We start from the raw sequence: 13,008 nt of genomic DNA, 5'->3' as shown, positions 1-13,008 counted from the left end.
TAGGGAAAAAAAAGCAGAAAGTAATAAATCAGTATGCCAGACCTGAAATAAACTAAAATATATCCAAGTGTAGCTCTTCACCTCCATCTTTAAATTGATCAAAATATAGTCAGCAGCCTACACTTTGTGTTCTTAACAATGGTCTTTGAAACTTCGTTAGCTTTGAAGCTGTAACTAATTTAAATAGATTCTCAACGACTACAAGCTACGAGAAAAGCTCTAGAGTATTGCATATAACACGTTAAGATGGAAAATTAGTTATTTTTTTGACAGAAAGCAATATCTGTAAATTATCTCAAATTAATGTGTCAATGCTCAGATATGTAAGAGTGCCAAGAAGCACTTAGGTTTAAAATAAGAGCCTCATCCTGAGGCTTCTAAGGTGCAAGGTCACCTCTCCTAATCATCACTGAGGTCCTGCATGTCCAGGAAGGAATTCCAAACCTCATCCCAGCACTTTTTTCTTCATCAAACTCTGTTCAAGCACAGCCTACACTTTAGGACAAGAAGAGTGTGCTCTCTTAGGAATGTTTTATTTTCTTTCTCTGTTGTTATTCTTTCTATATAAAACAAAATCCAGAGATAGGCACTTTATATATCTGGAAAGATAATACTTTTCTCCCCTCACGGGGGGAGTGTCACATGGCAAAGCGTAACAGGTTTTGCCGTTATTGCTCTTATTTCCGCTTAGTGCTAGTGATGTTCATTTTGCTCTTCTCCACGCTCTAGCAAGTGCAATGATGACAAGACTTTCATCCTGCAGGTCGGTCAAAAAATCTAATAACCCATTTTGTCAGATAGGCTGGATTGAAGCAGTGAGATCTCTTTGTTTCTTGGAATCATGGTGGGAGTTTTATTGCCTATATTGTAAATACATCCTATCTGGACCTACAAAGGCTCTGTCTGCATTACAGAAATGATTTTTTTCTCCTTGGTATTTATTGATTTGTTTGTTCTTTTCTCCACAGTAAATGCTTGAGTTGAGAGTTTGCAGCAGTCGAACAATGAATTTCTCAATGATAAATATCAGGAATAGGACCAGAACTTTCTTGTGTAAATCAAAATTTTGTTCTTTATGAAAATCAGTGATAAGTTCATTCCCCTTTGGTTTCAGAATAAATCCTCTGATCTTTGTAACAGTGAGAAAATCCAGCTTCTAAAAGCCAATAGTCAGACAATATGACCTGTTTCTAGGAATTTCACTTAAATCATCTGCATTGCTGAGAGGTGACAGACATCATATTGAACACCAGACTAGGAGAATGGCTGTAATTATCTCTAATTAAATTCTTTCTAGCAAAATTCTCATGAGTAATAAGTTTTTGATCCCTTGTAACCTGACTAGGACAGATGTGTCCATTTCTAATTTGAAAGAACACATCAGAAATACTCATGTGGCTGAATTAAAGAAAGTAAGTTTGTTCTTTCATTAAGTGAGCCAATGCTTTAGAATACAGTGAGTGAAAGGTTTTGCTGGCACATGCTATTTGAATTCAAAATCAGTTTCTAGCATCAGATTCAAGAGAGACTACATTTTAACAATCATACTCAAAACATTGGATTATTACTGATTTTACCTTTACTGGTGATGCTCTTTAAAAAAAAAAAAAAAAAAAAAGAACAAAAACCCCCAAACCAAAACCCACATTTTTCCTCTCAGCCCTGAAATCAGATCAGTCCACCATACTCCATTTCCACTGTGATCCATTCAATATCACTTGTACATCACCATTTTGCAAAAAGCTCCACGTGTTAAATTCGACTCATTACCTATTGACCTTACAGGAACTATTCGCAGTCCATTAAATTAAGCCTTAAATATACGCCTTTGCATACAAGGTCTCAGGATTTTTTTATTTACCAGCAGAGCATCTCCATTTTTCCCATGCAAAAGATTTTAGCTCATTACCAAAAATCTTCCTCCAGCTCCACAAAACAACCAGAAAAACAAAACGTCTTCCCACTGGACACTCAAAAGCACTACACTAAAATAATTTTTGTTGAAAGGCCTTCTAATTTCAAAGTCTCATTATCTGATCAAATTTACCTTTCAATTTTAAGAAATGGGTTACTAAATTGCTTCAAAATTACCAAACTACTGAAAACACTTTAAATAAACCTTGTTACACTTGTTTACGCCTGCACTCCTTTCTTGTTTATTTAAATGAGACTACAGCACACGTGGAAAAGGTAGGTCCAAGAAAACAGAAAAAAGTTAAATTTGCAAAGAAATTGAGGATCAACCTCAATTGTTAGGGCCTGGGCATTAATAACTGAATGTTTTATCTGTCACTTATTTATCAAAGTGACCTGAAAACTTTATGATTATTTTAACTGCCGTCCAATAGACTTTTGTTCCAAATAGCTTCTGATTTAAAACAACATATATGTTTTCCAGAGTTTCAAGAAAAGCTTTTGCTACTGATATGGTAATCACTGGAATACTGCTACTTAAAAGAAAAATGTATATTTTTCTGTTTTTTACTTTATTTGATTCTTTAATCTGCTTGTCTAATTTCCTTATTGACCTCATGCTCACACTTGAAATAAACAAAACAAACAAAAAAAAAATGGATTTTCTGAATCTGGCCATATTCCTAGGTAAGAGCTGACTGATGTAAGGACTTCAGGAATGGGCCACAACAGCTCACCTGAACCGAGGGAGCCGAGATGGGCTGTGTGCAAAATATTTTTTTGACAAATACAATATACTTCCACAGCAAGTTTCTGGTTTACTGAATTGGTGTTCTCTGACAAAAATAAACGCATTTTGGCCTGTATCTGTAGTAATTTCACATCTCTTTTTCCAGCCTGCATAAGGTCTTGACAAAATTTTTCCCATTCCTCGCCTGTTTTCACCCCTGGTACTCATGGTTAAGAGCAGTGGCTCACCTTTTTCTGCTCCCAGGGTTTGACGAAGGAATAAAAGTTAATCAAAGGAAAAAGAGATGCCTTAAGAAACCTGACTTCTGTGAGTATGGCACAGGGCAGATTACAGTCTTCCCTTAAATTAGAAAATTAAACAGAAACTAATGCATGCCAAAGATCAAACAGGCAAGGCATAATCTGCTGTTGCAATTACTACCATCAGGGATTGATTCAGCTGATGCTTTCCAAATACAATTTGACATCTCATAAAAATTACAGCTAAACCAACAGAAACTAATTTATATTTTTTCACAGGTGTCTATCAGGTTATAAACACACCTAACTTATTGGTTGTAATAAATGCATAACGGAAGGATATAGTTTAATAAGAGGCATAGACCTTCCGAATCACCTGTGAAAATAAACTGAAATGGAGTATTTCTGTCTGTCAGTAACAGTCCTGAAACATTTTGTGGCTTTTGAAAAATTAGATTTTTAGTGCTCTTTGACCAAAGTATTATTTTTTTACTCCCCTTATGATCTAGATGAGAATGGTCTAGTCACAGAAACATTTTTCCAGACCATTTAAGAACAGATCTACTGATTCATTCTGTTGACCTAAACAGTACCGGATAGGACCAAAAATTCTTTTATTTTGATTTATCTAGATACTATCTTTAAGCACCATTACAGAGAAGGGTTTTCTTCAGATGTCTTTGGGTTATTTTATATTTACTTATTTTCTTTTTCTTTTAAATAAATTATTGTGAAGTACTGGTGCTACTCTGAGAATTTTTTCAAAATCCTTGGAAAATTTCTGATATCATTTTAGATCGCCACGGATGCAGTGCAATAATGCAAAGAAGCAGCAAAAAAAGTGGACTTCAGACAGCAAAAATTCTTGTAACGGAAAATACAGTTAAATGCAAATTCTTTAAGTTAGAAAGCCATGTTTTCACTGTAGCACACCCAACCTTTCTTTATTAATTACAGATTTGTGCTGTTTGAAATGCTGTAGTATTTTATACTAAAGGCAAAAAGCTACTGGATACTAAGTATGCAGGAAATAAAAAAGTCTAAGATAGAATGAGTGGGTTACTTTTGATCTTTATAATTTGGGATACTGTCTCCACAGGAACAGATGAACCACTGGAGTTAAAGTATATCATGTCTGATCTGCTGAACAAAAACGGACATAACAAATATTGAAGAAGGCCAAAGTTCTAACACAAGAAACTTCTACCATTGCTTGAAACAACACTGGACACATTAAATTAAACTATAGGAAAATATCAGGGACCACACTTTGGCTATAAACTTATGCTCTAGACTGAAACACGGCTTAGAAATTTCAGCATGGCACGATCATTCTCTTGTAATTACCCAATTCAACTTAAATTCCTCCCAAACCAAAATATCTTCCCTCAGAAACTTTCATATACTTTCCTTCTGCCCCACTGCTTAAATATTACATGTTTTCCTACTTCATAAAACAATAAATTTTGCATAAGCTTCATTAACCTTCCCAGTGCTATGAAAAAGAATCATCTACTAAAGAGATCTTTTTCTTGTATCTTACTGGACTTTCTTTCTCTGAAGGAGAAAGGTAAGTAATCAAAAGCTGGGAAGTTAAAATTTCCTGACTATTCAATATGGGGCTAAATCTTGTCTAAGGAAACACTGATACTGATTAAAAACAATAGCAATCTGAGAACAAATTTAACACTTCTTATCAAATGCTCTCGCATTCTAGAAGCAAATTACTGTATATCTTGCAATGGCAGAATAGAAATAATGAAGCATATCTCCACTAGACCCCTAAGGACATGTCTTGGCACCCTCTAACAGCACCCACAAGGGCTCCCAGTAGACCCCAGAGCTGCTCAGCAGCGATGAATCTCAGCTTTCAGAGCAAGGGCTAGCAGCAGTCACCAAGACAGGGTTCTGTTGTCTATATAAGCGCAGGTCTGCAGCCCCAAACAAACCTCACACATCAGGAAACTGCTGGAAACTGAGACATACAGAAAGGATTTTCATTTCACTAGAATCTCTGTAAGATAACTAGAACAGTCAAAATTAAAAAAAGTTTTGTTAGAAAAAAAAATTAGAGCTAAATGGTAATAATTGTTGCAAAAATAAGCCAGTGTAATGGTGAAGCATCATATTAATTTCACTAAAAATACTGGCTAATATAAACCTGCATGACTGAAATTGCTGTGACTATTTCCCCTCCTTTCCCTTCTCTTTTCTGTTATGCCCTTGGACCTTGAGAATAGGAAATCTGCTAATATATGGTGTAACACTATTTCTATTTTGACATCATTTTTGGCCTTAAAGCATGACTTCAACATATTTCGACTGATTTCAGCTGTGCTACAAAATCAGCAATATCAACATTAAGAATAACTTCCTTTGTAAACAAAGATCTACGATTGGATCAACTGGACCAGTACAAAAGATCCACTGTTTTCCTGCTGGCACAATAATTTAATATTAAGGAGTTCTTATCTTTTCATTGAGACTGAAATTCATTCTTGTTTAGACTAGTGTCTAAACTTGGCACATTGCACATACGCTATGGAAATTCCTTTTAAGCCCTATGAAGGATTTAGCGCTTTAAAGGGATGTAGGCAATTCATAAGCCTCTGAAATTCACTTTAGAAACTTTAGACTCACACTGTGGTACCAGTGCTGGGACTCATTGAGTTACTGCTACACAGCAGAATGTCAGAAACCTTTCAGCCAAGGAAGAAATGTCTTCAGACATCAGAGAAGGAGTAGACGAGGCAGATTATATTTTTCTTAGCAACAAAACACTGTAAAACCAGTTTGGGGAACCTAAGGTATGGTCAAAGAAACTTTGTTAGCATGTGATTCAGAGTATTCTTTTAGTATCTTTTCAAAGCATTCAAATTTGTCCAAAACATTTTGACAAGCTGCTTAATTGTGTATTGCTTGATTTTCTGCCAGTTCTGGTGACGTGTGTGACATTTCATTGTAAGCTTTTCCTATTCACGCAGTGTTGCAGAACATCAGATGAGTATTCATGATTTTAGAAGTGTTCCCAACAGAAGTGAAATTTCAACTACAAAGCTTGCTTTTGGGTCACTGGAGGTAGCTTTCTTAATTTTTTAGGTTTTTTTAGGAAGGACACAGAAAACATAACTGTAATTTAAGCAACACAGTCACCTAAAATAGCAGCTCAAGAAAATAAAGTTGCTCCCAAAAGAATTGTCCTATAGATTGCATAACAAAATTACAGAGGGAAAAAGGCATCTGTTTAGCCAGACTAATCAAAGGAGTCCGTGATATAGAGATAATTAGCCCGCAGCTCACTAGGGGCTACTGACAAACATGCTACTGGCATATAACATGGGATACCTTTACATGGCTCTGCTGTAGAGCAAGGGAGAAGGCAGAAGGCTGTTCAACTACCTGACAAGTGTGGGAAACTAATTAATTAATACAGTGGTTTATTAACTGTATATGTATGCACACTAGATATTCTCTATGCACTCACAAAACCCAAATAAATAGGTGTGGTCATAAGCAAATAGCCATCAGATAATCAAAGAGCATTTTTCACCTGAGAATTACTTGCGCTAAGAAGGAAAAAATACCTGACATCAGTGGCAACTCTAAATCATCTTTAAGAAGCACTGGGGTTTGGATAGTTTTCTCTAAAATATTTATCTTAGAAATGAAATCAGTTTCAGTATCTGCCAGAAATGCTTAATAAGCTGCATGATAGGAAAATATAGTATTAAAATAGGAAAAAGTTTTGATTCCTTACAGTTACTTTAAAAAAAAAAAATCTAATTGGGACCAACTGGCCTCATTGCTTCTTATAAACTTAGCAATATATATTCAGAAAAAGGAATAAAAACGAACAGATGTTTCTCCTTAAAGAAGGCAGACAAAGATTTTTCTTACACAATAAATCAGCTGCTAGTGGATTTCCAGGACACTGCTCCAGGCTAACTGTTTAGGTATGGTTTAAAAACCTGGTTTACCTCTGTATGTATCCAAAACTGGTAAAGTAGATTAAACTGTAGATGAACAGCAAACACTGAAGGAGGAATGAAAAGAGCCATGGGCAAGTTGAAAATCTGAAAAAAAAAAGAAAAGAAAATATACATTAAATATTTAATTCTAAACTTGTGATGACAGAATGAAGTATTATCTCAGGAGCTCAAAGCGCTGCACAAGTTAATTGCTTCTTCTAATACCTCTATAATGTAGACATGATAAGAGATACTCCTTATTAGGTTACTACTAGATGTGCCATAGCAAAGAAGTCATAAATTGATGCAAAAGTGATTTCTCAAAAGTCACACTGAGCAAGCAGAAAAAAATCAAGCAAATACCTCAGCAATCCCGAGATTAGATTTTTATTCTGTGTACTATACAGAGCAGACAGCAACATACCCTTGACATGTAGGGTTCACTTACACGAGAGAATTATCACAGAGTAAGCAAGGTGTGAATTTATAACACTATAGCTTTTCCATCTGAACTCCCTATGCGAGGACCATAAGGGCAAGGCAGCTCACTTGGCTTTCAAAGTTAATTACAAATTCTCACCCTAACTTCCTCACAGCATCTCCCTTGAAGCACCGATATATTGCCGGGTTCTAAAGTTGTGTTAGTATGAGAACAGTTTCAGAAAACTGCTTACTTAGGTAAGGCACTGGTATCTTACAGAGTAAAGTCCCAGGAATTTCACAATTAATTGCTCAACTGGCTGAGCAGCAAACTAAGACTCCCAAGACCTTCATGTGTTAAAAGTCAGTCTGCTTTTTTCAGAAAAAGGCTTATCTTTTAGTTTTCCTACCTGACATTGTCCTATATCAGCTGCATCAAGAAGTTATTTGTTCCCTAAAATACAGGGATTTTTTTCTAAACTAAACAGTAGTTTCTAAACTAAACAGTCTTCAAAATTTTAAATGTCTTTACCACTCAGGGAACAACTTTGTAGCAGGTAAGAACTGCCTATGACACACAGCAAAATTAGCAAAACACATTTTCAAATTCCTATTGTCCTTCTCACAAAAATCAAGTCTTTGAACATCAGAGAAAGCAATCTGATAGCCATGACAGGCCTCCTGAGCCCGGAATTCCTCGAGTGTAGGTCTATACATGGCATTTAATGGCAATATTGCCTCTTTTTTTTTTTTTCCTCAAAAGTACTACTCAATAGGTAAGATGTCAGGCTGGGGCTGTGAAATAGATGCACCTCCACCCCCGTGATGTGATCAGTGCTCTTGAGAAAGTCACCACAGCCCTGAGGTGCTAAATCCACTCCATCCTAGCTTGGTCTGCTGGCTGCAACAACAGAAAGTGGCTGAAGCTCTAGAAAGAAAGTCACTTAAGCCACTGCAGTATCACCTGCTAGGGCTGGGACAGGCACCACATCAAAACTACATCCAAAAGGCTTCATGGATCACAGCTGCCCCACAAACTACATGTGGAGCATCTCTGGTTGAACACTTCGGAAGTTCTTTTCCGAAAAATAAAGGACTTCAAAGCGGGTAGAAGGATTATGCTGAGCTTCTGGAACTTTGGGGAAATAATGTAAACAGCTATTTTGTTTTAATCCTTAAAGGTTGACGTGTTTGCATAACCTTTATAAAACAAAAAAGAAACAAAAAATATTCGGAAGGTGAAATTTGCCCATTCAATCCCTAAGAATCAGTCGGTGAAAGTCAAAAAATTTCACAGTAACTCTTACCTAAGGAGGGAGCTACTAAATGCCATTGGGCAGATGCATTTAGGTGTGAAATTCTGGAGCAGAGGTGGGCATGACTCGTCTCTAAGAACTAATAACACAGATCAGAATGCCTTGTGCAGTAGACTACTAAACAGAAGAGTGACTTTCAAATCCACAATTCTCCATGCTCTGAAACAAAACGTAGTGCAAGTCTCCCATGCTTTGGAAGAAATTTCCTAAACACTGGCATTAAGTCAATCTCTTTTCTGAGTTCCTTTTTCCTCCCTCCTTTAGCCTGCACCATCTTAGTATTTAATTATTAAAACTGGGTGAGCTATCAAAAAAAAATAAAAAATGAGAGATATTTGTCCCACAACAGCCAGATGTCTGGCATGGTTTTTCTCAAAGGTTATCTTACAAAGAAGCCAACAAAGGAGTAGGACATATAGCCACATTTAAGCAAACCCACTGCAGTTTTACTGCAGTTTTCTCTTATTATTGATTGTACCTGTCTAATGGCATGATAAGAGCAGGAAATTTTTTAAAAGAAATGGAGAGGAAGTCGATTTTAAAAAAAAAAAAAAAACAAAAACAGATGGTTTTCAGATTATTCGTGGAATAGGTTGCAGGACTGAAAGCAGGGTTAAAAATTATATGTTTTTCCCCCCTAGAAGTATCAGATGCAATTTGGTGGTATTTACAGATGACTCAGAGGGGAAGGAAGTATCATCTTCCTATTTATTTTCTAACCTACTTCTCACAATGAGTATTAGGATTTCGCTGCTAAGTGGTGAGATGAGGGAAATTTTATATAACCCTACAGGTAAATTTGACAAAGAAGAATGCTTTCCTGGCTGCCTCATGTTTCCTCGCAATGTAAGCTTTCTTTTGCACAGAAAAGATTTCAAAGATCATTTACAGACGTAGAACCCAGAGGGAGGAATGAAAACCTCTCCCATACCGAAGAGTTAGCTTCTCCTATTTGTGGTTCCACTGAAACAAGAAGATCAACATTAGGAAAAAAAAAATAAAATCATTAAATAGTTTTTCATTGGAAATGCCAATTCATCAAATCAAAACATTTCATGGGAACGTACCAGCTTTCACTAATCTGTAGAAGAAAAGCTTTCCTGGCTCCAAGGGAGAAATTTCTGGTCGAAACTGCAGAAAAACGTTTATCACACTCACAGATCTTTTCCCACTTGTGGGTTCAGCAACAGAGATTGAGAGAGAGCCACAATAACTGATAACCTGATGGGAAACGCACTCAGCGAGGGGATGGAGAAGGATTTGGATGCGGGGCTGCTGCACCGCAGCTGTGTGCCTTCACCCTGAAGAAGGCATTGCCCTTTTTGCACGGGTGCGTTGCCTCTCTCCTCCTCTTTTCATAAGTAACAGCTTATAAATGCTTGCACTGCAAAAAGAGAAAAGCTGGAAACCCTTGAGGTTTTGCAGGAGGGATGGGTTTCGCCCCTCGGATTCCTCACGGTGTCCCTGGGGTCACTTGCCGAGGCAGGATCCCGAAGGAGCAGCGGGGCTACCGAAGGGGCCACCAAGAGGCTGCGGGGCTGCTGCCTGCTAGCTCATGTGGGCTATACCTCTGTGAGGAGTCTGCAAGAGTTAAGGATTAAAAAAAATAATAAAATCCCTTACAGATCCCAGTCCTGGCAGACTCCTCAGTAGATAAGAAGTGAACTTCGTGACTCCGTGCTGAAAAGAACAGTGTTACTTACTCCCCTTCCAGATTTATATATAGATGTTTTCACTGTTTTTTAAACTTACAAGGCATAATTCCACTCTTTATCTAAATGTATAGTCTAAAGCTATCAAATTAATATGGATCTAATATTTGCAATTAGATCTTACCCTTGGAGGAAAACTGAGAACTGGTACGCAAAGAATTAAATCACAGCTCTTCAAGGTGTGTATGCAACTCTCTCCTTTCACAAGTACACTTTTTTTAACTGTTTCATCAGAAGCAAAAATTTGATATATCATTAGCTTGTTGATTTCTTCTTAAAAATGAATATATATTTTTATCCACACTTTTTTTTTTTCCCCCCTGCAAAATGGGCTTCAAAACCACCTCTCAGCCCCTCAGTCTTAACAGCAGAAACACTGAAGCATTGCACGTTTAGTTCCAAGTTCAGGAGATCATCTCACACCACTGGACTGTGCTTCAAGCATATTTTTCTCTTTCATTTCACATCTTTTCAATCAGCTTGAGCACAGTCCACACAGATTAATATGCTGATTTATTTATCTTATAACGTTTAACTTAAAAGACATACAGAGCTGGCAGCAGAACAGACCCACAACCCCACACCATCCACCACAACTTTCTCACAGCCTCCAACAAACAACGTCCAACTGCATCCAACAGTGCGCAGTCAGCTCTCAGGGATTAACTAAAGGTTTCACCAAGCTTCAGCTTCGAGGCAGATGCATCGACAAGGTTCTGGACAAGTCTGGCAGTGCAAAACAATAGCAACGCTGTAAGAATTAGCAAGAATTGTGCTCATGCACAGTAAGGCATACCTCTCAAAAGTTCTGGGGGGAGGTAAATCAATATCAACCTCAATCAGCCAAACGTTTTGCTAATACCACGAAAAAAAACCTGCATACAAAAGCATTGTGGTTTGTTTCCCTTTGCTCAAAGCAAACGAATTTTAAATGTACATATACATTGCCAAGTGATACCAGTGTGGTCCTGAGGATGTTCTTCCCAATCTAAGGTGGCCAGATGTCTTGGCCTTCCCGAATATTTTATGCTCTCTGAGGTACCACTCTCAAAATCACGCAGGCAGGCCAAGTGCTCATGCACACACCCATACGTACACACAGGCTTTTTGTCTTTTTTGAATTATTGTTTTTGTTAAGCATTTGCACATATGGTCCCAATGGGTAAACGTGCAAAGGTTAAATCTTTAACACGGCAGTATTTACATAGGAAGCAGAGTTGTGACAGAGATACATCCCTTCCGCTATTGTTCGTTGTGGTCATTTAAATCTGAGGCACTCCTACTAACATCAGATGATTTTTTTCTGAATAAAAAAATAACAAAAATTTACAGAGAAGACTTTAAGAAACAACTCTAAGAAAGAGTATGTTTCACAATTTCCAGAAGAATTTGTCATTTTTTAGGGGACCTCGTTTAATGTCATGGGCTCAAAAAAGTTACGAACAACAGGCTAAGTCCATGCTCAGTTATGTGAGCATAAATCCAGACTAACTTTACTCAAGTTGATGGAGCTGCATGTGATGTGCATGTGTGAGCACATGCTCTTGCCTTTGACTCATTTGCTCATAGATCAGTTGTAGAGATTGCCAGAGGACTGTGGGTTTCCTCCATCTCACTGGAGAAAAGCATGTATATATTTTATGTACACAAAAATACAGTGAATATTGCTTTTGAACTCCAATTCTGAAAATTCAAATTTTGAAGTTATTATTCTTTTTTTTAAAAAAAAAAGAAACGAACAACAATGAAGCAAACATTCTGAATCAAAAAATAGAGTCAAAAGAGATCGCAGTCAAGGAAATCAGCAGTTACCACGGGCCCAAAACTAAACACTGAATAGTGTGTTACATTCATGAAAGTATTTGGAAATACAAATTTTTAAATCTGGGAATGAGTATTTGTTTTTATTTATATTGCATATGTACACAGTTCACTGTTTAAGATAAATAATATCCGAAAGAACACCAGGTAAAAATAGTGGCATACCGCTCATACTTACGAATGACCAGAGACAAATAAATACATTTGCATGTCCAAAGCAATGTTCAGCAGTGATTTCTCTCCCTGCTCCTTTCAGTTATACATATTCTAGAGCACTTATGTTATTCTCTGATCTTTTGCTGTACTTATGCATGAATAACCAAATGAAAAAAAATTGTCCCATTTTACCCAAAATGTTATGAAAATATAAATGCAGGCATATAACTAATGTTCTTAAACTTAACTATTGTATTTCTTTTCAAGTTTACTGTGAAACCATCAATGAATGTGTTTTTAAAACTTATGATTCTCTGATTCTTCAGTTTCAACTTCTGCGCTTTCAGTGTCAAACATCTTTAAAAATGTATGGTTTTCATTGGAGGGAAATAAACACTGCGTTTTCACTTTTACTAAATCTTGTTGATATTCATCTGTCAAATCACGTGCCACTTACCCAGGAGGTGTACTTCTGCAGCACAGATTGTCTCAAGGCTGTGAATAAGTTGTAATCTTCAGAACTATGATGTACTTGGTGCGCTGCCCACAGTATGTTAACCTCTGCAAAACACATAATTTCTAATGAGGTATGTACTAAAGAATAAAGCAACATTTGTTTCCCAAGGCCTTTTATTGTTAAGCTAAGCGCAACTAATCCCTCAATTTACACTTTGCTGCTTTACCATAGCATAGCAGGTAATAAAACCTAAC

General features: G+C 36.9%; 1 protein-coding gene across 1 annotated transcript in view; it reads right to left on the bottom strand.

Moving 5' to 3' along the window:
• Window positions 1–13,008, bottom strand: part of AGMO (alkylglycerol monooxygenase) — a gene marked incomplete at both ends in the record, with an annotated part of 107,069 nt that overhangs the window by 19,126 nt on the left and 74,935 nt on the right. Inside the window, 2 exons of the mRNA XM_009869935.1 lie at window positions 6,882–6,977; window positions 12,755–12,858. Of these exons, the coding sequence (XP_009868237.1) occupies window positions 6,882–6,977; window positions 12,755–12,858 (200 nt within the window). The remainder of the gene's footprint in view (window positions 1–6,881; window positions 6,978–12,754; window positions 12,859–13,008) is intronic.

The sequence above is a fragment of the Apaloderma vittatum genome, unplaced genomic scaffold (assembly GCF_000703405.1).
Source record: "Apaloderma vittatum isolate BGI_N311 unplaced genomic scaffold, ASM70340v1 scaffold5105, whole genome shotgun sequence".
NCBI classification, from domain to species: domain Eukaryota; kingdom Metazoa; phylum Chordata; class Aves; order Trogoniformes; family Trogonidae; genus Apaloderma; species Apaloderma vittatum.
Note: the sequence above shows the minus strand (reverse complement) of the source record. Positions and strands in the feature narration are given on the sequence as shown.